Source organism: Uloborus diversus, chromosome 6 (assembly GCF_026930045.1).
Source record: "Uloborus diversus isolate 005 chromosome 6, Udiv.v.3.1, whole genome shotgun sequence".
NCBI classification, from domain to species: Eukaryota; Metazoa; Arthropoda; class Arachnida; order Araneae; family Uloboridae; genus Uloborus; species Uloborus diversus.
Window position 1 is genome coordinate 73,131,194 of NC_072736.1, and position 27,313 is coordinate 73,158,506.

Sequence of the window (27,313 nt, forward strand, 5' to 3'; positions counted from 1 at the left end):
TGTATATATATATTCATTCTTTTTGTAATCTGTACGTTTGCTGATGTTTGCAGATTATTTTCATCATTCTCATATTTCAGCTTTAAATCAATATTTTTACCTCAATATATAGTTTGTCATGGAAATTAAAAAAATATGTTTTTAATTTAAAATCTTTTTTTCTTTTGCATTTGTACATTTGTATCCTTCATGTATATGAAATCAACAATTTTGAAACCTAACTACACTACTGGCCATTAAACTTTTTACACCAAGAAGGCGACGTGCTGCAAGTTTGAAATTTACTCGACAGAAAGAAGATGCTCTGATATGCAAATGATTAGATTTTCGGTGCAGTCACTTGAAATAGACATCAGTGGCACCAGCTACAATGCGTTTAATTTAAGAAATTTATAGCTGGTTTCTCACGCACAAACTGTTTGAGCAATGTCTTTTTGGGGAAATGTTGTTGCAATACCTTATGTATGAAATACTTCTGCTTACTAATATTTGTTTGACTTTGATAGAGGTTGAATCATAGTCCACTGCAATTGCAGTTTATTTTATTGCGGTATTGTTGCTGTGGTCAGTCGAGATCTTATGACTGCATGCTGATCCTGTGACTGAATCACCGGGTTCAGGTGGATCATAAGAAATGCTGTTCTGTACTTTCAGAGGTCCGCTGTTACTAATAAAGGAGATGAAAAACATCTTGTCCGTGGGACCTTAATGGATTGTACAGAAGCGTTGTGAGTGTTGGGGTCATTTGCAAGATAGCAAGAGTCTGTACAAACATTTTTGCAACATTTGCAGCATCATGGTGTATCAGCTTGAGAGCTGTGGCTTCGACTACCTTTGGCTCTCGACTATGGGACCAAACACGGAAGAAACCATCGCCATGTCGTATACAGAGCCTGGATTCATCTGAAGACATGACATCACGCCATTCCTGTTTACCACTTTGCCCTTGATGACGCTTCTGTCTTTGATGCAGCGTCAAAGTTATCCGAAGCAATAGTTGTCAAGCTAGCATACCATGCTGCTGCAAATGTTGTAAAATTGTCTTCATAGGTCAGTTGTCACCCAATTGCTACCTCAAAAATTAAGGACCTTACAGTGTACTAAGGCATTAAGTAATTAACAAAATCTTATCCACCGTGATCAAGATGCAGTCTGTATGAAAATTTATTAAAAATATATTACTTACATTAATTAATATATTTAGGATCTTCTTTTGCACTTAGAATTAGAAAAAAGTGAATACTATTTCAAAAAAGTGGTTACTAATCAACTTGTGACCACTGGCCACCGAGGGCTACAGATTTTTTTTAGTTTTGCCCTTTAACTCAGATCAAAAAATATTTTTATATGAGTAGGTTATTCCGCTGTGTTTTTTATATCCCAAATGTATAATTATATTACTGAGATAATGTAACGTCAAAGTAAATTGAAAACTTAAAAATCAGCTTTTGTTTTAGTGCTAATATTGTTACTTGTAATAAAAATCTGTATTGAATAAATAATGAAATATTTAAAAATATTTTTTCAATTAGTCTTCATTTTTTCACCCGTTGAGTTTATTTTTCTTTCAGGAATATGTATCAAGACTATACAGATTAGAAACAAATAACAGAATTTTACATATTGAATCGGTAAGAATTATAATTTTTTAGTTGGAAAAGTGTTTTGTATGTTTGCTTGTAAGGGTGATTTACTCATGCAATTCTATGTTTTTTAGTTTCCTGTGGAGTACAATTCTTTGGACCCAAGATATGTTTTTGTTTTAGATGCTGGAAAGAAAATATTTATTTGGAATGGAAAAAAATCAAAAAATACTGTCCAATCAAAAGCAAGGTAAAATTTTTTTTTCTTCGGTATTTTAATTTAAGTATAATCAATAGTTTATTTTAGATATATTGAATAATTAATAGATGCTTCTTTTTTCTTGTTTGACGAAAAGCATTATTTCAGAAGTATTAATTGCTGTTCTGTTTGCCTTTTTTTATTTTACTATTATTCTCAACTTTTTATTTGCAAATTTCATGCTATATGTCATTGTTGATAAAACTATTAGGAATTCAAGAACAAATCAAAAATAAGTATCAATCATTAGAGCAGCAACTTTCTGTTCCTTCTTTAAATACCTGTCTCCGCCCCCCTTGGGGGGGGGGGGGACTGCATGCAAAAAATGCCCCCATACAAAAGAGGAATTTTTCCTTACTTCTTCAAGTAAAATACAGTATATAATGTCAATTAAATGATATATTTTTAAGAAACATCATAGTGAGCTAAGAGACTTGCTTAATATTATTTAGCAACCTTAATGTCAAATGTATGTTAAGCTACTGAAGAAAAATTTCTTAATGAAAAAGCCATAAAAGATAAAAAGTCTTTTTGGATTTATTCTTCAATCCTTAGCTGTATTCTATTAAATCGAGTCCTGTATATCAAAATTTAAAATGGAGACACCTTCGGCAGTGAATTTGCCTGATATTTTATATTTTACTAAGACAAAAAGTAAGTCAAGTTGAAGCGTTAGATGGAAAAAGCAAATAAAGCCATTAACAACATTAACAACCTATAATGGCTGTTTTATTTTTAGATTACTTGCAGAAAAGATGAATAAAAATGAACGGAAAAATCTCTCTGAAATAATTACTATGATCCAGGGACAAGAACAGTCTGATTACCTAAAACTGCTTGGCATTGATGATACATCAGCTATTGAACCACCGTCTGAAGATTCCATTGATACATTTGTTTTAGTACGTCCTATCTTGTATCAAGTTGGACTTGGTATGGGATATTTGGAACTACCCCAAGGTATGTTTTGAACAATGAATCTAATGAAATAACTATCTCAACACCTACAAAATTCCCTTTTCAAATCATAACATATTTTTACCAAATTTGCCTTGATAACTGCAGAAAAATTGCATGTATGTATGTCCATAGCAATACATATTTAAATTGCAATTTTTGTTACAATTTTGGGCAAACCATGTTGAACTTGCCCAGAGAAATTGGGCAAAGTTGGCGCTTGTTAGATTCTCGCATAGATGCTCTTACATGCACTACATTTTTGAACGTTGTAACAGTCTAAGGTCCACCTGCTGCTTTTGCTTTCCTGTGGCAGGTGTAGTGGTTTATTACCTGTGGCAGGGGTGCCCACCTAGGTAAGGGGAGGGGGAGTTAGGGCGCAGACTGTGGTATTGAAGTTTTTAGGGGGGGGGGTGTTTTGAGGGATATTTTTGTCATTTTTAGGGGACTCTTGCTTTTGAGGGGTTTTTGTGATATTGTGGGGAGAGTGTTCCTCCCTTACCCTTAGAGGGGGTGGGCACTCCTACCTGTGGTGGTTCTTAAGTTTGATACCCAAACATGAAATTTTTTCTATGGAACAAGATAATGTCAGCCAAATTGGAACCAAACTCAAAGTTCTTGCTGAGCAGTTGTCAAAAACCACCATTACTCCACCACAGCACATTACAATGTTCACTGGGCTATGCCTTGGTTACTACTTTGCACATATTTATACCTGTAGACGTCACTTCCAGCTCTGTATCCCCACCACAACAAACACAATGCACTCTCGGAATACATGAGATTGATATGCTGCACCCTGTTATACACCTTCTTTGCTGAAACATGGATAAAAATTATCCAGTAAGTGGAGAGAGCAAGCAAAAAGGAAAAGACAATCATCTCTGGTGAATGACTCTTAAACATTGGCAAGTTAAGAGAAAACTCTATTTCATGTGTGTAATAAGTAATACATTAGTTTGTTTTTTACTACTGAAATGTTTCATTCTGATTGTTTTACTAAATAAATTTGAATTCTGAGCTTTACTTCTTTTACTGTTTGAGAACTTTTTTTTTTAAGTCTATGTTAAAATCCCTTGTAAAGAAAACTGATTCAATATTGTCATTAAATTGCATAGGATGCTTTTGCAGATTGCACTATATAATCCTTTTTCTCTTATATTCCAACTAGTTGAAATTAAGCAAAAAAAGCTTGAGAAAAGTCTATTGGATACAAAGAATGTGTACATTTTGGATTGTTCAACTGATGTTTTTGTCTGGTAAGTTACATTTCCTATTTGCATCAACTACATTAGGGTGCAAGTTGGCACCATCAAATTTTTTTAACCAGGGGGGATTTTCTAAAATTTTATTTATTTAAATTTCTTTATTGGTTTATTTTTATTTTAAATTATTTATTTTATTCCATTTATATGTTTTTCATTTATTTATTTAGTTTGTGTATGTGTGTGTATGTCATTGGCATAGCACACAACTTTTCAAATAAAATAATAATAATTAAAAATAAATAAATAAATAATTTAAAATATTTAAAAAATATAAGTTAAATAAAAGTTTTTAAAAGATAAATTAAATAAAAAAGTTGAAAAGAAATCAATAAAAGAAAAAAGAGAGGTAAAATATAAAAAAGAAAAAGAGGGTTGAGAAAAAGGAGGGGAGAATTTGTGCCATTGAACTTGGGGGGGGGGCACCCCTGAAGAAAAACATTAACATAGATGAACTTAAAAAGCAAAACTTCATCTAGATACAAAATTTCCAAATTACTAATCCCTATCATTTAATATTGATATAATAACCAGATCTTTATCACCGCATTCTAATAAACAGTTCTTTTTTTATGGATATGTCTCGTATTACTTAATCTATCAAATGACCAGTCATAATGTGACAGGTGCAAATTCCTTCTCCATTCCCATTCCAATCCACTTGTAGAAACAAGAAACTTAAAGAATAGGGTCGTATCACAATCCATGATTGTAAAAAACATAATTTGAGTTCAAGACGACAAAATTTAAATGATTTTTTCTTTTCTTTTTTTGTGCTCCAAAAAGTTTTTTGAGAAATTTTTTGTGGTTCTCAAGCATTTCTCTTCTGAAAGTTCTGTGAAACAGTTCATGATGTCCCGTAGTAGAATTTTAAGTGAGATGACTCCTTTAAGTGATAGTTACATTTTTTTTTCTTATCTTGCGTTATTATTTATTATTTTCTATTGTAAACATTTTTTGGTCATAAATGTAGCGATTTGATGAGTTTAATCATACTTGTTGGACAATAAATTCACATGTATATATTCCTAGTTGCAAAAGCAAATTTCTTTAAGTGAGAAAAGACATAATAAAAGTATATCATGTATGACCTTTGACAACTGCAATGTTTGGTGACAGCTTCATTTCTTTTAAAAAATATTAAACATGAAAATTATAAATTGTAACTCAATTTTGAAAACAGCAATGGATAATTATATTGTGTTTCTCCTATTCTCTTTCCTTTATTTAGGCTTGGTCAAAAGTCCACTCGTCTAGTTAGGGCTGCTGCTCTGAAACTGTCCCAAGAACTTTGCAGCATGATTAAAAGGCCAAAACATGCCATTGTGCACAGAGTCTTAGAAGGGTAAATCTGTTTTCTTTATTTCTTTTGTTCTCACATCATGCATTTTTTAATGGAATAATTGATTAATACAAAGCTTTCAAGTAGTACAGATGTGTGAATGATTGGATTCTAAAATGTGGACTTTGCCGTATGTTACAAGCAGAAAAGTGCTAGGATTGAATATACTGTTCCCTATTTTTAGTCCTTGGGACGCTGGGTAATTGAATCAACTGCTTTATTGAATCAAATTGCAAAAAACAAAACAAAATCCAACTTGATTGAACTTGACGCTTTATTAAATCAGCTGCTTTATCAAATCAAAAATGTTTTGAACAAACATGATTCATGTAAGCGTAAGTCAAAAAAAAAATTTTTTTTTTTTAAACTACTTTTATTTTTAGGGATTTGTGTAATTCATGAATAATTTTTTCAAGAATTTTTACCATGATCTCTTATTTTTGTGTTATTTAGTTGATAGCTGGGAAAAGAATAACATCTCTTGCAAACAGATATGCATCCTTTTTGATAGGGGCACTCAGCTGCAGGGGCATGTACAGAAATTTTGGGGCCCGTCACAATTGACTTTTACAGGTCGCCCTCCATATTGGTTACCTCTACGTTCTTACATATATTTCACCCTCATTTTAAAAATCTTGAGCCTCCATCAGGCTTGGACGCGGGCCAACAGGTGTCCCTTCTCCCCCTCCCCCCTGTGCACGCCCCTGCTCAGCTAACTTGTGAAGTGTGTGAGAAATATGAAAATAAACAGTAGAAATAGTAGATCTAGAAACTTGCAATTATTTTAATAAAGTACGTTTTGAAATATTATAAAAAGAAGGTCTAAATAATAGGGTATAAAATATTTTCTGTGCAGGATAACCGTTGCTGATTATTAAAGGAGATAGTTACAATCGAACCTCCATATATCAAACTTCCACATATCAAAATTTTCTATATATCGAAGTCCCTGCAAATTTCCATGTCCATTATAAAGAAAAATTGTTTCTATATATCGAAAAAAAATTCGAGACATTTATAGATTTTTTTAAAATTTTATACTGTCTCATGAAAAATGAAGGTTAGGGGAGAAAATTATGTTCACTAAAGGTTGCTATGAAACTCACTAAGATTCTGGGCTTGAGGGGTGTGTAGATAGGTCACTGTTCCAGTAATACAGTAAAATCAGTTTCAAGTTATTGCTATTGTCTGTTGATGATCATTCCTAGTCTTTTTAGCTTCAGTGAAATATCATTCAAGTAGTTAAGTAGATTGATTTTTTACTTTTCTCTTGATTACATTGTTGAAACAAAAATCCCCTAATGTTACGGATCAAGTTGAATTGCCGAAGATTTAAGTTGTATGAAGGCGCAAAAATGTTATTTCTGGTAAATTTAGTATTTCCACTAGCAGAGTTCCTGCCATTATGAGAAATTGGAAAACCGTAATCAAAGTACTGAAACTTACAGAAAACTCACTCAAAAACATGAAACTGTATTGCAATTGGCAAAAATCAGCTTTAATTTTATTGTTTTAAGAGATTTTTTATGATAAACAAAGGTTGTTTCTATATATCAAAATTTCTATATATCGAATTTTTTCCCGACAATTTGCTACTTTGATATATGGAGGTCCGACTGTATTTATGCCAATGACTTTAGCCTAGCATATGTGTTGCATCTGGCAGTCAGATAAACATTATGTCATTGTCTTGAGCATGTAAGGAAAACTTGATCGTTGGGGCTCAACTTAAAATTGTCTCTAGTTCTTTGAGCGATTGTACTTTAGGTAAGACAGTTACTTGAGCACTATGTTCTGCCATTGTTTAGTATTTTCAATTGATATGATGGATACTTCAAATTGTTAGTAATCCTTCGACTTGACTACCTAATGTTTTGTTTGACAAGTAATGAATATTTTGCTCTCATTTTCAGAAATTTTATCCATGTAATTCCTTATGCACTACAAATTAAACAAGGTTGAAAAATAAAAATATACATAATGGTTCATTACAGAAATGGCATGAGAAGCTCTACATTAGAAGAGGTTAGATAAAAATATATACCATTAAATATTAGGCTTTGGTGAATTAACCTTTTTTCTCCTTTGCCTGAGTACTTAATTTCAATACTCTAGCCCCTTCAAGTATTTTTTCATTGCTTGCCCATTTTTATTAATTTGAAGGTGTGAAAGGTCAAAACATGTCATCCTATGAAATCTCATGACTATTAATTTCTATTTGAAATCTATGCTGAATAAATTAACTTCTTACCGTTTTAAATATCCTTGGCAAACAAGATGCTCCTGCGTCCCTTGATCAATATGTGCTATGTTTTTTTTTTTCTGTATTGATATTTTTTCTTTTAACATTGTTTGGATTCCCATTGCATTTCAGAACGGAACCTCAAATATTCAAGTCAAAGTTTTATGGATGGGATGATGTAATAGCTGTTGATTTTACCAGAACAGCACAATCTGTGGCTAGAACAGGGGCAGATTTAAAAGTAATTTTGTGTTTTATTTTGCAAGTGGATTTTCATGTTGGAATACAAACTTTTTAATTACAACTTATTTCTGTTTTTTTTTTAGAAATGGATGAGTAAGCAAGAAATGAAAGCTGATCTCTCTGCTTTGTTTATGAAGAGACAACCTGCAATGAGCAAAGAAGAAGCTGTTAGTTTTGTTTCATTTTGTTTCATTACTAAGTGTTTGAATCATCGATTTCAGCGCTATCTTTCCTAATTTTACTGTGAAAAATACATAAGAAATATCCATTTTTTATCAGTAATTTATAAAGGAGCCTTTATATTGCTATTTTTGCAAAAATTAAATAGGGTCATTTTAAGTGTCACAATACCTTTGAGCCTATTTTCTCATCATGGTGGGGCAAAAAATGTGAAGGCAAAAAAAAAAAAAAAAAAAGAGAGAGAGAGAGAGAGAGAGAAAATATCGAAAAAGCAATAATAAGACAATATTAAAACGGGAACATGAAAATGAGTTAAATGTCGTGGAAAATATTAATACACTTTTAAGTAGATTTAAGTAGTTACTTTCAGGTTGAAAAATAGAAGTTTTGTAAGTTGTCTTTTTAAACAAGAAAAATACATTCCTGTTCCTTCTAAGAGAGACAGTTCTGAAAAACTTTTAAACAAAATATCATTAGGACACACCAATTCTTCATTTTAATTTCAATTTTTTGCAAAAGGTTGTTCAATGTTGAACAACTAAAAAAATTAGCATTAAGCTCTGTGAGGTACATTTAGTCTATATTATCAAAACTCCTGTTGCTCTGTAACTCAATCTCCCCTAGTCTACCAGGTCAATGTTGTACCATTGAATACAAGACTTCCAGAGAAAACCATTGCATTATGTCTCACCCCTCTAAACCTTAAAGGGCTGGAGATATGAATTAATAAAAAGTCCACAGGACATCCGGGAAAAAACCCCACTAAAATCATCAATTCTCGCCTGCTGCAGGCAATGCTGAACCACCGTAGGTGGCAAGAGGCTGTTCGCGAGCATGCAGCAGAGCCCCCCCCCTCCCCCAGATGTGTGGCTTTGATTCATACTAAATATATCAGAGCTCTTTATGTAGAATACTTGTGTGAATGCGTTTTCAACAACGAATATACTTTAGGCCAGGGGCGGCAAATAGGGGGTGCGAGAGGGGGCGGTTGCACCCCCAAATGTTTCACTAAGAATAATATAAAATGGTAAAATTCAATTTAGATAACTTAGAAAATCATTTGCCTGAATTTTCAGAACAGAAAAAACTGATGGAGGATAAGTGTTTGCCTTAACTAAAGAAGTAATCTCTTCATATGGGTTAAATATTTCAAAATTGAGTAATCTATGTTATGACGGAGCATCTTGTATGAGATACCCATACAGTGTAGAGTCTGCAATTTTTACGCATAAATTCCATGTCATTTTACATAAATTTTTATGCTCATATTATAACTTAATGTTCAGCTAGTAAGTGTTCATTGACGCCATGTACTAGAAACACATTTTAGCAACTCGGTGTATCATATGCTTTCATGGGAACTTTTTGTAAAGATATGCTATTTTTGAAAAACATCTCACATCAAAAAATACTTTCACATCAACAAATGTATCTTGAGGCTCTTTACTTGACAATCTCTGAGTGACACAAGATGGTCTTCAAGAGTTATAAAAGCTTCCTGGAAGAATTACTGGAAAGCGACCTTTTCATTGATAAAAAATTTGATGTCATTTTAATATGTATGCCTTTGTCTGAATTTTTTGTTTACTTTATTTATACTGTGGAGCGTTTTTTTTTTTTTTTTTTGATAAATGCTACACTCTATCATAAAAATTTTAATTCGCTAATCTTAATTCTTGGATTGACAATTGAAACTCTTAGTAATTTTCACATTAATGCATACTTGAACCAGGTGTGGAACTTTGTGACAGAACTTTTCGTAACAGTTTTTAACGTATGCCAATGTGGAAGAGGTGACAAAACCCCAGATGAAGTTTTAGTCAAAATATTAAATCAATATTTTGAATAAACTGATCAATTCAGTTTCTCAAGAAATTGAGACAGGATTTAATGAGATATATTTATTATTGGTCTTAACTTCAATATTATGTAGGTTGGTTATAGAAAGCGAAAAAGAAAATATAAAATAAGTAATAGCATGAGGGAAGAGGAATTGTTTTGTGAATTGTGATTATACTTTTTAATGACACAAAATAAATACTAGCCTATTTAAAAAGCTTTCTTGGTTATTTTAAAGAGAGAAATCTAAAGGAAATGTGCTTTTTTGACATAACTTTCTTGCTTCCATTGTTTTTTGACTGTTTCAATCAGGTCAGTCATTTGAAAGATGACTTCCATGATTAAATTGAAAAACCGATGTAAATAAAGCACAAATTTACACGAAAATACAGCATATAGCTATTTCAAGGCTACAATAATGGAGCCTCTTCATCAGTGTAAAAAACTACGCACACAACCAGAAAGTTGTAGAAGAACTGAACGTCAACCAATTTTGACTTTCGTGTCTCAGGAGGTTAGAGAATTGCCTTCGAAGCGCAATGAGGCAAAGCAAGACCTTCCTCTTTAGCTATACTGGCAATAAATTAAGTCATTGGATATTGATTAACTTTGATTACAAAATTTTCTGTTCTTCCTGACTCCAAAAATTGCAGATTAAAACTTTACTAAAAAATAAAACTAGTACCGAGATATTTTGTGAGATAACTTATAACAAAATAAATTTAAAGCTTCGGTCGAAAAATTTTTAATTGTTCTTTACAAACCTAATTATTCTTAACATTAAAACCATTTACTTATCAGTTCTTGTTAAACAATATGTATTTTATACCGTTCTGAGGAAATTTATGTTCAAGAAACTCGACCCCCCAAACGAAATGCTGAAATGCGGCCCCTGCTTTAGGCCTCATTTGAGTGGTTGAAAATAGTGCTTATGGATTCAATTCAAAATTTCATTTCTCTACAAAAAGAAAAAAAAGAAAAGAAAAACCATCATAAGAGAATACTTTTGATTGTGCTTAATCTGGTAATATATAAAAGAATATTCCGTTTATAAAAAAAATCCTTCTGAGATCGAAAGTTTCCACATAAGTGCAACGTGTCTGCTTCCCTCTAAATAAAATCATTTCCCTGCCTTTGCATGATACAAAAAAAAAAAAAAAAAAAATCAGTTTAGTTCCAAAACTATTTTAGTCAAAAAAAATTATATTTAGCCTATCTTCATACGCTCTGCTTACAATATCTATATTAGTTTTATTATAATGCTAATGCAGTGTAAGTTCTCTAGTAATAACTATGATCACAATTTTACTATAAAAATTGCATATGCTACAATTACAATGCTTTTTTTTTAAATCATTTTTGATACAAGCAAAAAAGTAATTTCACAATTAAAATGCATGTTTTAGTTTCGTTTTTGTTGTTAATTTTATTTGTTTTGATTTCTAAAACTGAATAGAAAACATTGATGGAAGAATGGAATGAAGATCTTGAAGCAATGGAATCATTTGTACTTGAAGGAAAAAAATTTGTTAGACTTCCAGAAGAAGAAATTGGTAACTTTCGTTTTAAAAAATCATTAGTTAATTATTTGTGCTTTAGTTAAACTGGTAAAAGTTTTAGTTACAGTTCTTTCAGGTCACCTTAATTAAAATAGCCTTTTTGTGACCTAATCATTTGTTCATGTAGCTTCATATCAAATTTTTTGAACTTCATAACTGAATAGATTTGCAGTTTCCCATTTGTGTGCTTTGTCTTATTCTACGTTTTCTTACTGTGTGCTTTTTCTCTTTTTTCAGGTCACTTTTATAGTGAAGACTGTTATGTGTTCCTGTGTCGATATTGGGTTCCATTGGAAGTTCCAGAAAATGAAGAAGGTGCAGAGGAAGAAGTTCAAGAAGATGGCTACCAGTGTGTTGTATACTTCTGGCAAGGACGGGAAGCAAGTAATATGGGATGGCTCACTTTTACCTTCAGGTACTTTTAATTGTTTTAATCAGGAATTCAAATTATCATTTTCATTTGCTAACTTTTGAAAGTCATCATAAAATGTTGTTAAATTCAGTTCATTTCACTATCTGTGCTTCTCAAAACTTTGTTTCTACTTCTCCAAATAGCATTTACCAATGATCTTGGTTGTTTAATAGTTGCCATAACTTGAGAAAGAAAAAAAAAAGCTATGAAATATCAGGTCCATTCCTGAGAAAAGCAGCCATTTTGTTTAGCACTTGACAGCTCATACATTTCATTAAAAAGTAAACATTTTAAATTTAATGAGCAAAATATTTTGCGTAAGAAATCATACATACGTTTGGACATTTGGAATTTCTTGTGCAACTAAACGTTGTTCATTTTTCATTTAAATTATTTTTTTTTATAAACTGTCAGGCGTGGAACAAATTGTTTATTTTTTCGTGGAGTGGCCGATAAGCAGAGGCGTGCTCAGAAATTTTGGGGCCCATCACAAATCACTTTTCCATTACCCCTCCATATTGTTTACTTCTATATTTCACTCCTAGTTTTAAAAATATCGGGTCCCTTCAGGCTTGGACCCGGGCCAACAGGTGTCTCTTCTCTCTCTCCCCCCCCCTCTGTGCACGCCCCTGCCCATAAGTATTAACTAGCTAAATTTTTTTACTGAATCTTTGACAAAATTATTAAAACTGGTGAATGATTTGTAGTAAACATTTCTTCTGCAAAGATTTTAATTTTATGGATATTTTTATAGTTATTTTTATTAAACTTTTGTGATTCCAGCTTGCAAAAGAAATTTGAATCCTTATTTGGTGACAAATTGGAAGTAGTAAGAACATATCAAGTAAGAAATGATCATGTTTTGCATGTTTATTGAATATTGGTTTTTGTATTGTGTTAAATGTGTTGTTTATTTATTGATTATTTATTTATCAGCAACAAGAAAACTTGAAATTTTTGTCCCATTTTAAAAGACACTTTGTTATTCATCATGGGAGAAGGAAAGATTCAAAGAATAGTACAGCAGTTGAAATGTTTCACATTCGATCTAATGGTAGTCCTATATGCACAAGGAGTATTCAGGTAAGTGATATATCTCCCCTGAATTTAAAAAAAAAAAACTACTACTACTAATAATAATAATTATTAGCTTTTTTCTCGTCTCTGAAGTAAGAACCCTGAAACAGTGTTTTATGATAACGAGATGTGACAACAAAGGATTAGTGTACGTAACATACACAGCCAGTTCAGTCATTCCATCCAAGGACTGCAGTTTCATCCTTTTTAGCACTCATCAGCCAGAACTAGGAAGTAATTGAGCTGGAGGCGGAAAACCTCTTAAAGGAGCCAAGAGAGCCAAACAAACTGGTAACTAATGTAGAATTAGCACACCAGACGAGTGACCGCAGCAATGGTGCAGGTCAACTCAAAGGTTGAAGGCAAGTTACGAGTTTGTATGGCTCTCTTGGATCCTTTAAGAGGTTTTCCGCCATCAGCTCAATTACTTCCTATTCTGGGCTGATGAGTGCTAAAAAGCACGAAACAGCAGTCCTCGGATGGAATGACTGAGCTGGCGGTGTATTTTATGTATTTCTGCCTTAGCCCTGGCTTAGTGCGGTAACTTACTGCAGAAATGGATTAGTGTGTTTGAGAAATTACATGGAGAAATTTAAATTTATTACAAATGTAAGGTTCTATATGGAACATGAAGAATGTTCTTCTGAAAATTATAGAATTGTCGAAGAAGATAGCAAGTTTTCATGAATAAGTGTAGTTTGATCCTGGTTTATGTGCTAAAATTACATCTATTCATGAAAACTTACTTCTATGTTTCTTTACGTGAACTCAAGTTATGGCTATGTCAGGGTGGCATCCCAATTGTAGTGGGTGTACATTGAAAAATATATAACCGGAAAATAGTTTTAAATTGTATGACTTGCTTTAAAGAAATATTGTTTTGATTTTGATAAGCCATCAGGTGAAAGCAATAAATTCCAGAGATATTATAGGCATTTAAATTTTCTGTTATTAAGTCAAAGTTTAATATTCTGAAAATTCACTTTCAAGTCTAATTTTTTTCTTCGGTCTGAATTCAAAGATTAACTTTGCAAACATGAAACCATGTATAATATTATTAATAAGAACTTTCAAACAATTCAGGCCAAATGAAAAATTCATAGATAATCCTTTGTAGAAAATTTTAAAACCTGATTTTTTTTCTATAATAATTCAGACCGATTGAAAAATGGTACATTAAAATAAAAAAGCAATATCTAGATGTTGACTTTTTAATTTCTTTAGGTTACTTTCTTATCAGATCTTGTTTACCTCAAACATCTCAATTTTAGTTTTCCTAAATCTTAAAATTAATATTTTTAGCTTTAGAAAATTAAGGGGATAAGCTTTGAATTAATATTTTCATATGAAAAATAGAGAATACTTTTATGTACATTTAGTTTAGATATTGATGATTTGAGTGTGTTTAGTGAAATAACAATAATAATAATGACTTATTGCTAAAAAAAATTAAACTTATTCAGATATTTTTGAAAGACAAATTCAATATTTTGTTTAGGTGACACCTGATGCCGGTATACTTAACTCTGCCTTTTGGTAAGCATTTTTGTCCCTCCTATTTATAAAATGTATGAACTGTTATTCATAATTATTTTAATTCAATCATCCAATTCTGAGAATTTATCATTTTTCTGGGAAAAATTCAATTAAAATCTGTTTTTGATTTTGGTACAGACAGGTTCTTAAAAATGACGACAAACATTTTCCATGTACTTGATGCCAATGATGTCTTCTCATGCTTTTTTTGAAAAAAATATATTTTTTTATTTTTTTATCATGGGCTATTAGTCATTTTTGAACTATTTTATTGCATTAGGTTTTGTTTGTGCAGAAAGAAAGCAAAGTCCTGGTACAGAATTGTTAAATATGTTTGTTCTTTTCTATGTACTGTGAATTAATGTATGTGACTCAAGTAATGTTGTGCTAAAATAATATTGTGATACAAAATGAGTAAAATACATTGCATTCATGTATCACTGGGTTACAAAATAGTGTGTTTGTTCAAAAAACATATTTGAGGGGGGACACCCCCTCAAATATCTTTTTTCTTGATAATTTTTTCTTGATAATTTTTTTTTCCTTTCTCAGCTACATTTTGAAAGTTCCTTTTGACAAACAAAACAACTCAGGAATTGTTTATGTCTGGATTGGTTCTAAGAGTGATGAAGATGAAGCAAAACTTGCTGAGGATATTGCAAATAGTTTATATGATACAGTAAGTTTTACTTGATTTCTGAGTACCTAAGTATTAGTTAATTGCTTTAAATCATGTGTAATTATTAGTATTTTAAAATTCTAAGTGCTAAAGTTAAAAAGAACAACTTTTTTTTTTTGAAATAGATGATTTGTATCTTTGGTGTTCAGTTTAATTTAGTGCAAATTCATCAAAATCACTAAAATAGGAAATAAGAATTCTCGTTCCTGCAAATTATTTTAGTAATAAATTAGACATTTCTGGAATTTTTTTTTTTTTTTTGGAACCAGTAGCCTAACTATGGGATCAAAGCCCCCTTGGCAAACTAAAGAAATTGCGCCCTCCCCTACTCTAGGGTCGTCCACATGGAAACTCATTGTGACCTCCAAAATTTTTTTTTTTGTGTAACATTTTGATTAATTGATTCAACAAATTGGACGTAGCATTGTAATTTTTTTTCTTATTTTCTTTTTTAGAATTGTTTTCAATGATGCTCAATGTTCCTTCTCAGTAGATGTTATGTATGTGTATAAATATATATACCCCCTCTAGCTCTTTTTCTTAAGAGTTTTTTTCTTTACAATTTTTAAAGCATTATTCAAATTCTATGATCCAAAAAAAAAAAAAACTCTTAAAAATTTTTTTTGTTTAATGAGTCAAAATGCTGCACCCCCCCCCCCCCCCCCCGGCTGCTGCGCCCCTGGCGAGAGCCACTCCTGCCAACCCCTAGTTACGCTACTGTTTGGAACCATACAAACTACTGTAATTGATTCATTAATGTTATTTCTGTATATCACGCTTGTCAAGAGACCATTAAAAAAGCATGAAGTGTCCAAAAATGCATATAACCAAGGTCATAAAAAATAAAGATTTAATTAACATAAAAATTAATGACACTAGCTTCTAAAATAATATTAGTTTAGCATCATATCAAGGCAATTTCTTTTATATAAAAAAAATAGTGTACCATTTTTTTTAAACTAAAAAAAAATATTGTAATTCAAAATATTTTTATTATTTAATGATGGAATACAAATCTAAAGTTGCAGCTTAAGCTGCAACAAATTAAGTGTATGGAAAATATGCCAATTTTGTTTATCAAAGAAAATACTTTTTCTGAGAAATATAAAAATAATTTCTGTGATGTCAAATGTAAAGCAACAAATACAAATACAAATGTGACGACCAGCAACAGGCTCTGGGCCCTGCTAGGCTGGTCCTAGTCAATTAATTAGTCCCCAATAAAAATCAATGGCCCTCTTAAAGCTATCCACTCCCTTGCTCATTACCGCCTCTTCCGGTAAGCTATTCCAAGTGCCCACGACCCTGCTAAAGTAGTAGTTTCTCCTGATTTCCAAGTTAGCCTGAGATTTAAATAGCTTAAAACAATGACCCCTTGTCCTGCTTTCCCCGCAAAAATTTAACCCATTTACATCTTTCATTTTGATAAATTTAAATAACTGAATCATGTCCCCTCTGACTCTCCTTTGCTCCAGGCTATACATGTTAAGCCTATTAAGTCTGGTATCATAATCTAACTCTGAGAGTCCCCTTACTAATTTAGTTACCCTTCTTTGAACCCTTTCCAATACAAAAATATCTTTCTTCAGATAAGGCGACCAAAACTGAATAGCATACTCCAAATGAGGTCTTACTAAACTCCTATATAAAGGCAGAAGAACTTTCTTAGATTTGTTTGAAATAGATCTATTGATAAACCCAAGCAACATTTAAAACAATCGCGATATATCCAAATGAGCAACATAACAGGGCTCAAAGTGCATACATTTGACAGTACATAATGAGGAGTTACTATTACCATTGAGGACTGAGGAGAAAAAATATGAACTGTCAGAATATAAGTGAACTGTGTCAAAGCAAGAATTTACTTTATTATTCAAAAATTTGACTTTTCCCCTTATCTCAAGACTTTTATTTATATTTTTAAGGAAACACATAGTATTCAAGTGTTAAATGAAGGTGAAGAACCTGAAAATTTCTTTTGGGTTGCTCTTGGTGGAAGAAAACCATATGATAAGGTAAGTTTTAAACATGTATATTTTGAAGTAAAACAAAATACTTTAGCTTTCAATTGTAAATTTGCTGAGAACTGCATGCATGTATTTGGTGGTTACAAGTACTACTTTTTCAATGCAAAAGAATTGAGCTTGTTTTTGTTGGATATCTTTTCATCTGTAAACTCAAGTCTTTTGCATTTAAAAAGTGGTTCCTTGTATTCCCCAAATTGCCAAAAAGTTTTTTCAGCAACCTAGAAAACTGGGAAATTTAGATATCTGGGATAGTGATGGTCTTGAACATTCTGGACAGTTGATTCTGTTGTGAAAATATCGTATGTATAATTAAATCAAATAAATCAATGAACTGTAAATGTGACTGGATTTATTGTTAGTGGTGCAAGTTTCATTGAAAAGAAGGGTATTTGAACTCCAACACTTAAATGTAAAAGTTAATTTCAAAATAAAAATAAATGGAATAACTGCCAATAAATTGTTTATTATAAATATATTTCAGGTGAAGTATTAGGAAATGCATTAAGTTCAGCTAATAAAATGCATGGGTATTGAGGAACCATCACAAGAATAAGTAAAATATTAAAAAAAATAACAAAAGTTTGTTCCAAGAATCAATGCCCAAGCTCCATTCAAATTTACCACTAAAACACCCCATTGTTTCCAAGTCGCTTTGACATGAACATGCTTCTTAAAAATCTTTCCATAAAGGTAACAATTAATGCTTACAGTTAGCTATGGGGCTCTGGAAAAAGTATAGAGGGATGCTTACAGATTCTAATGTAAGGTTTATTGAAATTTTAAAAACTTTGATTTAAAAAGTAGGGCAAGACTTGTGTCAATATAAAAGCTGGTGGAAGTTTTCCTCCCACCTCCCCCTTGACTACACCACTGGTTATACTGAGTATATATCAGGAGCGAAATTAGGAATGTATTTTGGGAGAGACCAAGTCAAATATTGTGGAAAATTTCCAAATTGGAATTTGAAAATATTCAAATCGTTATTCACAATAAGTGGAATAAAACTCATTTTGGAAGAGGCCCGGGCTCCTTCAGTTCTCCCCTTAAATACGCCCCTGGTATATACGTAGGGGTATCAAAAAGTAAGGTAACAAGAGCTCTGACGGGTGTGCAAATTATCTGTATGAATAAAAATTCCTCTGAAGGTAACGGAAACAATCACAGCATTCGAACGGTGTTGGTAGATGGAGCTGGTAGGCCGGTAACATGACGAAATTTGAGTTAGAAGATGGCTGCATTGACGGAAGCATGGTCCGCAATTGAAATAAGAAGTGTGATACCGTTTTTGCGTTTAAAGAAAAATTCTCCAGCTGAAATTCATCGCCAATTGGTGGAAATGTACAGTACCAGTGTTATGTCACAAAAACAGGTGTGGTTTTGGTGCACAGAATTTGACAAAGGCAGAACAGATGTGCGAGATGAGGAAAGATCAGGTCGACCAAGCACGTCCACCTCAGGAGACAATGTTTGCCTTGCTGAAGCTTTGATTCAAGGTGATCGGTGCATTCATCTGCATAAAATTGCAAAAGAACTCAATATCTCCTTTGGCAGTGCACAGAATATTGTGCATGAACATTTGTTTTTCAGGAAGACATGCGCTCATTGAGTACCGAGACAACTCACAGATGATCACTCGAATGGGATTGTGTCTCTAGCACTTAATGCATTTTCATCGGGAGGGCATGACATTCATCAGGGTGGCGACAGATCAGGGAAATCAGGGAGATCAGGGAAAAGTCAGGGAACTTTATTAATCAGGGAAAAGTCAGGGAAATATCAGGGAACTTTGAAAAAATAACAAAAAATCAGGGAAAATTGATTTTATGAAGAAAAAATTTTTTTTTACTTTACAAAAATAAGTAGTCTAATTCCCTATGCATTTTCCGCCAATTATCTGTTCAAAAAAAAAGTGAAATTAATGAAGTGCGATTGTACACTGCCGCATATTTGTGCGACTTTTTTCCTCAACGTCAAAGTATTGAATCTTACTTATTAACCACAGGATGAACTTCCTAAGATTGCTTCTGTGTCTGTTAGGTTGTTCATTTTACCTTGCTTGAAATTTCCTTTTACGCTTTCAATGCTATGTAAAATAAACAATCATTCAGGCAAAGAGGAAGCCTTCATTAATGCCTTAGCTCCTTTGCCTTTATTCCATTGTCTCGAAGTAATTAGCGTACTGTAATCACGATTTCAGGAAGAAATCTTTGGTTTTTGAATTAATACTATAAAAGCTTAAATGTTATTACTTCTTCGCGTTTTTAATTTAATTGCTATAGTTGAACTTTCAATAAAAAAAACTTTGTTTTTTGCCGTTATACTATTTGTTGATATAATGCCGCTATACTATTTGTTGCAGATTATAAAGGTTTTCTTTTCTTCAGACTTAAGTGATTCTTTAATGTTATAACCAAGTTGTATTCTTCTTTTATATATTTTGAAATTAACTAATTGCTTTTTTTCCCTTGCATTTCAAAGTTGTTTGTTACAAAAGCAATCTAAGATTTTTTTCGTTGCATACTGAAATCATTTGAAATAGAGTTAACTTGTGTACTTAAGTAAATATCTTTATTTTTTTATTGTTAAAATGCTGTATTCATTCATTAAAACCTATGTTCTTGATTAGAGAAAAGCTCCCTATGAATGGATATCAAATAATTTCATCTGTTTTGCATAAATATGTCAATTAGTTACATAAGAATAACTACATTACTTCTATTCTTTCACTATTACTTGTTATTCGTGCAACAATTATTATACTGTTTGAAAACTTAGTTCAAAATAATTTCAATTACTTTTTAGTTCTATCATAAATACACATATGTTTTTAAGAGTAATTTTAATAGTTTCTTAAAATTCTTATGCTAAATGGTTTCTGGAAGTAAAGTATTTTTTTTTTAAATTTTCTATAATCTTTCCATTGTAGAAAAATTTAATATACTGTTTTGTAGTTCCCCCCCCCCAAAAAAAATTTACTTTTTATGTATTTTTTTAAAACTATTTTATTAAAAAAGTAGCATCTTTTTAAAATATATCTGTAGTTCAACAACTTTACACAACTTAAAACATTAAAAATACTACATTTTATACAAACATACAATGGATTTCAAGTAGAGCAGAGAAAGAAAACCATTATCATTGGCAACGTAAATCAGGGAAATTTGATGAACGTAATCAGGAAAATCAGGGAAAAGTCAGGGAACTTTTTTCCACAGTTCCTGTCGCCACCCTGATTCATACACCGTATCGTTACCGGTGATGAAACATGCATGCATCACGTGACACCAACGTCGAAGCAAGCCTCAATGATGTGGAAACATCCCTCATCACCCCCTCGTAAAAAATTCAAAACAACGCCATCTGCAAAGAAAGTTATGGCCACAGTTTTTTGGGACCACCAAGGAGTGCTGCTGCTTGATTTCCTCACTCATGGGTCAACCGTAAATGCTGCCAGTTACTGTACCACGCTGGGTCGATTGCAAGACTCAATTCGCCATAAACGACCGGGACTGCTCACGCCAGACGTCCTGTTGTTGTCCGACCGCATACGTCCACAACTACGTGCAATTTGTTAGAGCGTTTTTGGTGGCAGATCTTGGACCACCCTTCTTACAGTCCCGACCTTGCACCAAGTGAATTCCTTCGCTTCAGACTGTTAAAGAAACACTTGGGAGGTCTGCATTTCAGAACTGATGCTGAGGTTCAGCAAGCCATCTTGATGTGGTTGCACAACCTTGATGCTGATTTCTTCCATGCCGGTTTCGATGGTTTGTGTACCGATGGAACAAATGCTTCGATAAGCATGGTGACTATGTAGAAAATTAATATGTACATGTGCCTTTCTACATTGTATATATTTTTTAATTCCTGAATAAACGTTTTCTCTGATTGGGCCCAATTACGTTCCTTACCAATTTTTTTTTTATAAGGGAACTATCTTCTGCTATAGTTGCCTCTTTTTTTCATCAGAATACCATGATCCAAACCACACTCCTCAGCTATAGTTCCTTTGATAATATTGTGATGGGAACTTCATGTCCATAGCTAAATTAGGGAAGCAAAAAAAAAAATATGAAAGGGATTAAGTTGAATTTATTCTGAAATTGGAAAACAGCGAAGATCTATTCTCAATTTGCAAAGAATTTTTCCTTTCTGAATTTGCTGTTGGCTGTACTATCTGGCAGAATTATAATTCTAAGGAAGCTATCAGTGCTCTGAGAAAAAATTTTACTACAGAAACTAGATTAATGAGTTTTAGATTTGTTTACAATAGTTGACAGAAAAATGAACAAAACGTACATAAAAGCTTGTAACTTGTAACCAAAAATAACATTTTCCTACCCATATTATAGATAAATGAAAAGTCAATACTAATATTTTCCTTAATGTCACCCTTTTTACTTATAAAAATATCGTGTAGTAAAGACATTCATTATAGAAGTATCTTAGCGTGGACTTATTTTGGAAAAATCTGATGTAGTGAATCCTCGGTCATAGCAATCTCTTAAGCGAGTAGGCTGAAGGTTGGCTATAATGGGGTTTGACTGTACTTCTGGTCCATTACCACTGAAAATCAGCATTCTCCAATTCTGGTCTCTAACTGTATTATATATGTACGTATATGTAAATATATATGAGACAGTGAAAAGCAAAGAGATGTAAGTGGCAAAATTCAAGATTTTGAGATAACCTCTGCTAATGGTAGGAGAACCTCTCCTCTGCGCTGGTGCAAGAGATAGTACTAGTAGCCTTGGTAGGTTCTGCTCTACAGCATGACTTAGAAAAAAATTCAATACAAGCCTACCTAGAATCTGAACTTCAAATGTGTTTTTCTCAACACTTAAAAAAGTCCACTTACATCCCTTTGCTTCTTACTGCCACATATGTTCGTTTATTTTTAATTTCCTTTTATTTGCATTACATTTTTACACCATCTTTTAACAACTGATTTAAAGACATTAAGGAATGTATTCTACTTTGATCAGGATGCCGAGTTTATGAATCATACACGACTATTTCGTTGCTCGAATGAGAAAGGTTACTTTTCAATATCGGAGAAGTGTTCTGACTTTTGTCAAGATGACCTGGCTGATGATGACATTATGATATTAGACAATGGAACTCAGGTTTTCATTTGGGTCGGAGCAAAATGCAGTGAAGTTGAAATCAAACTTGCATACAAAAGTGCTCAGGTAAGTGTTGTACTTTGCCAACGCAGAATGATGCTTGATCTTGATTCCACACATAACTGTAAAATTTCGAGTTTTTTCTTGTCCGAGGAAAACATAGGATGTATTTTGTTGATTTACTTATCATTTTTAGCGCATATTTTTTATTCCTCTAATACAGTCCCGGATCTACGTACCCGCAGACCCTACAATGCAAGGTGGCCCACGCAGCTGAGGGCCCAAATGGTCCAAGGAACCAAAGAATCTTTTTAAAAATAAACAAAAAAAAATTATACTCAAACTTCAAAAGTTGAAAATATTTTCAACGTTACTATCAAAATCAGGATTAAAAGTCCCACATAACTGCTCAAAATCAGAAAATAATAATAGTATAAAAACGCTTAAACAAATGAACTCATAATTAAGGTACAAATATTAAAGCAGTTAAAAATAAACAACAATTGCTCTTTTAAAAAAATAGTTATGGGGGAAGAAGGGGGGGGGGGTTATCCAGTGACTGGTTAGGGACCTTGAAGTTTTTTTGCAAGGGGGCTCAAAATTTATAGATCTGGGCCTGGTCTAATACAATATTTCTCTAATACAATATACTTGTTAGCATATTTTAAAGAAAAGTAGTACATGTATATTGTTGTACAGTATCCTACTTTGAACTTTGTATTGTGTTGTAAAAATCAAAAAATCAAACAAAAATGTTTTGCAAGTAACACAGTATAATAAGTTATTAGTTACCGCCCTCAAACCAAAGCTAAAACAGACATATAGGCATATACGGACAGCCTGGTTACAACATCCAGAGACTGCAGTTTTGTCCTTCTTACGGGCTCAGTAATCTAGAATAGTTATAACGAAACAGGAAGCAGATGTCCTCTCATTGAATGAAGCTAAGGTTCCTGTAAAAACGAAAGTTGAAAACAGTAATATGCTGTACATTTGTGGAAAAATGTTTTAAGTAGATATATAAAATAGGGTAACTTTTTTCTCTTGTGCCATTTTTGTATAATATTGTAACTTTAAATCAGAATTTATGCCCAGAAATCTTCGGCCTCCTTGTCACGAAGTAGTTAATTGAATCAACTTTTCAAAAAAATAGCCTGTCAACTATACTTGTGGCAGATCTAACCTAACATCATCATAATGCTGTACTTAGGATCTGCCTTAGCAATGCTGCCAGGTTAGGTTTTCCCCAACTATAGTTGGCTGGTGTTTTTTATTGTCTTCACACAATGCAACTTAGTTGAACCAAAATTTCTTCCAATGTGCCAAATTCATTCGAGCAGCTGCTCCACAATAGTGTTAAAACTGAACCCAATTGACTCAACTAGTTGACTTGTTTTCAGAGGGAATGCTTGGCAGTGTTTAGTTGAATCAACTAAAAAGTTGAAACTTTTAACCCTGAAACTCGGAACCTTTTTAACTTATCAGGATGGGATTGCTAGCGACACCTGGTTGCTCATCCTGATAAAGGCCTGTTGGAAAATTGATTCAGCTAAGTTGCGGCCTGTGAAAGAGGCCTTAATGGAAAGAGCAACACTTTTATTCTTTCCTTATGTGTCTTCAATCGAGGGAATTGATTTTGTAGCTATTAATAATTGTACTTATTTGTCTAATTCAGAGTTTAAATCTTTTAAAACCCTCAGTTGAAATAATTACATTTTGTGTCATGTTTATCATCCGAACTAATTCTTTATAATACTCTTCTTTCCCCCAGGTATATGTACAAAGTTTAAGAGCAAAGCAAAATGAACAGCCTAGGAAATTAATGCTCACTTTAAAAGGAAAGGAATCAAAACGATTCACAAAATGCTTTCATGGTTGGGGAAAACATAAAACTGTTGTTGAATAATTTTTTTATGGTTTTAATTTTATTTTAACTTATTAATTTTTGTATTTGTTCAAGTTTTGTTGTTATTTATTACTTAGTTTTATGTTCAAGATTTTTAGACTTTTTTAATGAAGCTGATATTTTTCCTGATTGTTATCTTAAAAAATTCTTTTTATAGCTGATTAAGAAATTTTTTTTGAAAATAGCTCCATAAATATTAATATTTTTGCAAATTATATTTTCAATATGAAATAAGGATAAATATTTTTCAGATGCATCTGGTTTTTGCCAATGATGATTAATTTTGTATATTGAATCATTTAAATGTACATATAATTAAAAAAAAAATAAATAAACTATTTATTATACATCGTGCTGCTTTATTTCCATTTTTTTCATGTGTTTGAATTGGTGGTTAGAAAAGTTACTCTTTTTTTTTTGTAGTTAACTGCAACAACTACTCGTGTATTTCAAATGTAGTGAATTACTACAGTTGAGCCCACTTATTGGAATATCGGTTAAAAGAATATCCTGCTTAATGTAATAAATTTTCATTGTACCAAACCAATGTGATTTGTTATATTGATCACGGATAATGGGGTATCCCGCCTATTAAAATAATTTTTTGGGGCTAATTAGCTATTCCATTAGGCTGGTTCGACTGTACTACATTTCTTATGATGCAACGATTGCAAACTTAATGTAGTTACTACTTAAATACTTTTAGGTGACAAATTTTGATTAATGATGGCCAAGTTTACTCATTTTTCAAAATTCAAAAAAAAAAAAAAGAGTGATTGAAAAAGAAAAATGTCATTAAAAATGTTTTAGAATTATAAATTGACTTAATTAAGCATGAAGAATTTATTAAAAAATATATATCGATGTTTATATGAGCCAATTTATTATTCTAAACCATTAATAAGGAACTTTTTCTTTCAACCTCCACCTTTTTATGCTTTTCTCAACAGAGAATTTTCAATTCAAGAAATGCTTGAACCTTTTCGTTATTTTGTGAAGTGTTTAAAGTTTTTAAGTTTTCTCTATGAAATAAAGTAGGGCTATGTGGGCTAAAGTGCTTGAGTTTAAATTAAAACTTGATATTTTACCTTTTTCAAAATAAACAAGTTAGAAATTTGTTTTTAAAATTACAGTACATACACAAAGAAAGAAATGCATTTCAAAATAAAACTTACATCAATACATTATTTTTCATTTTTGGCTGTAAATTTCCAATTAGAAAAAGGAAATTTTTTTTAATGAAATATTTTCTATTTAATCATCAAAAATATTTTTCATTTAGGGATGAATAAATTAATCAATGAAACAATATAAATGAATTGATGAATAAATACCTAAGCAATTTAATAAGTGAATGAATAAGAAAATAAAATGAACTGTTTCACTTTTTACGATGCACTTTACCCCATGTGCTTTTGACAAATTATTAAACATTTACTGTCAAAACATGCCTAATCCTGCCTTTGAAAATTTATTTATGTTTGAACCTTTTTCTTTTTTAAAAAACAAAATTGATGTTAAAAGTATCTGTAAGGAATTGTAACAAGCTACCACTTTTTTATAAGACACTACTCACTATGCTACTTTTTTTTTTTTTTTTTTTTTTTTAAGGAGCGCATTGCATTACAAACTACTGAAAAAGCAGCTACTACAGTAGAGTCCCTACTTGTAGCATGCTAGTTCCAATTACTGGTTTGAGTCTGAGACAGCTGATTTAAAAAATTTGAACTCTGGCCTGATCAATTATAGAACAAAAATGAAACAAATAATACTATTAACTATCATTATTATTGTATTATTAATATTATTATTTTTTATATGCAATCAAATTAACTCCTTAATCTAATGAAACATTATTTAAAAGAGTATCATAATTCAATATTTAGGGCCCCTTCACAGTTGAATGCTGTAGATGTGCTTCTGTTTAGACAGAAATTGTGCCCACAGGTCGTGAAATCCTGCAAAAGTCTAAAAATTTCGAATAGATCACAAAAATTTTCATTGCAAACCTTTTCCAATGGCTTTGAAGATGTATTTTTTTCCTTGATTGGCCACATCGTCTTAAAACATGCAACATCAAAATTCAATTCATACAATCCTAAAGCCCCTCCCATCTTTACTTTTCTTTCCTTTCTATCCAAAATATCTAAAAGAAATGATTAAAACTTTTTTAGATGCATTTTTTAACTAATGAATCTCCAAATTAAGAGATTTTTTTCTATTGACGAAATTCCAAATTTTGGTAAGTAAAGCTTTTGAATTATTTGCCATATTTTATTAATGGGCGTTCAAATTCTTGAAGATTAAATTTGATACAAGCACTTTTTATTACTAAGCATAGGTGTATTCCCCCTCCCCCTCCCCATCGTTTTGAAACCAAGGTGCGTTTCACCACTGAAGAAAGTTTTGCATCCATGAAATTATTAAAAATTTTGATAGATTAAAAAATTTAAAAGGGTGTCCATTTTTCGAAAAGGTTTATCTGTGTGTGTATATATGAGAGTGAGAGCTATGGCGGTCACTCACTGGTGTATACTAGGGACCTGAGGATCATGCTAGACTAGTCCTGAAGAACTTATTATCTTGCTATGCTTGCTAAAAGTTACTAAGTGATTTTTTGAGCAATCACGATTGCTTTTTATTCTCATTTGACTGTTTTGAATTCCTATCATTTTATTTTCCCGCCAGCACCACTGTCACATCGACCGGCGTCGCGATGCTGCTCCTCTTGCGAAAACTGTCTCCAAATTTGCATCAATATCCTACACACACGCATACACACACTCATGCCTGTGCACAGACACACACACATACACACAGTTGTGCCTGCACACAGACACAAACACATATGCCTACATACACACACACACGTACACACACAGCACTACATACACAACATGCACACACATGCGTACATACACACACACACGCACCCACACGCATGCACCTACACAAACACACACGGGCATTCATACACACACACACGCTCGTGATTGCGAAAAACATAATTTGAATTCAAGATTCCAAAAATTCAAATTAATATTAATTTTTTTTTTCGAAGGAATTTTGACTGGAATA

General features: G+C 32.2%; 1 protein-coding gene across 1 annotated transcript in view; it reads left to right on the forward strand.

Moving 5' to 3' along the window:
- Positions 1-24,504, forward strand: part of LOC129225250 (protein flightless-1-like) — a 51,595-nt gene extending 27,091 nt beyond the window's left edge. The window contains exons 17-32 of the mRNA XM_054859826.1: positions 1,572-1,631; positions 1,718-1,833; positions 2,582-2,802; positions 3,971-4,058; positions 5,296-5,409; positions 7,781-7,889; positions 7,975-8,058; positions 11,367-11,463; positions 11,707-11,884; positions 12,665-12,725; positions 12,818-12,964; positions 14,457-14,494; positions 15,047-15,173; positions 17,102-17,191; positions 22,189-22,395; positions 24,101-24,504. Of these exons, the coding sequence (XP_054715801.1) occupies positions 1,572-1,631; positions 1,718-1,833; positions 2,582-2,802; positions 3,971-4,058; positions 5,296-5,409; positions 7,781-7,889; positions 7,975-8,058; positions 11,367-11,463; positions 11,707-11,884; positions 12,665-12,725; positions 12,818-12,964; positions 14,457-14,494; positions 15,047-15,173; positions 17,102-17,191; positions 22,189-22,395; positions 24,101-24,235 (1,872 nt within the window). The 3' untranslated portion in view covers positions 24,236-24,504. The remainder of the gene's footprint in view (positions 1-1,571; positions 1,632-1,717; positions 1,834-2,581; positions 2,803-3,970; positions 4,059-5,295; positions 5,410-7,780; positions 7,890-7,974; positions 8,059-11,366; positions 11,464-11,706; positions 11,885-12,664; positions 12,726-12,817; positions 12,965-14,456; positions 14,495-15,046; positions 15,174-17,101; positions 17,192-22,188; positions 22,396-24,100) is intronic.
- The last annotated feature ends 2,809 nt before the right edge of the window (positions 24,505-27,313 follow it).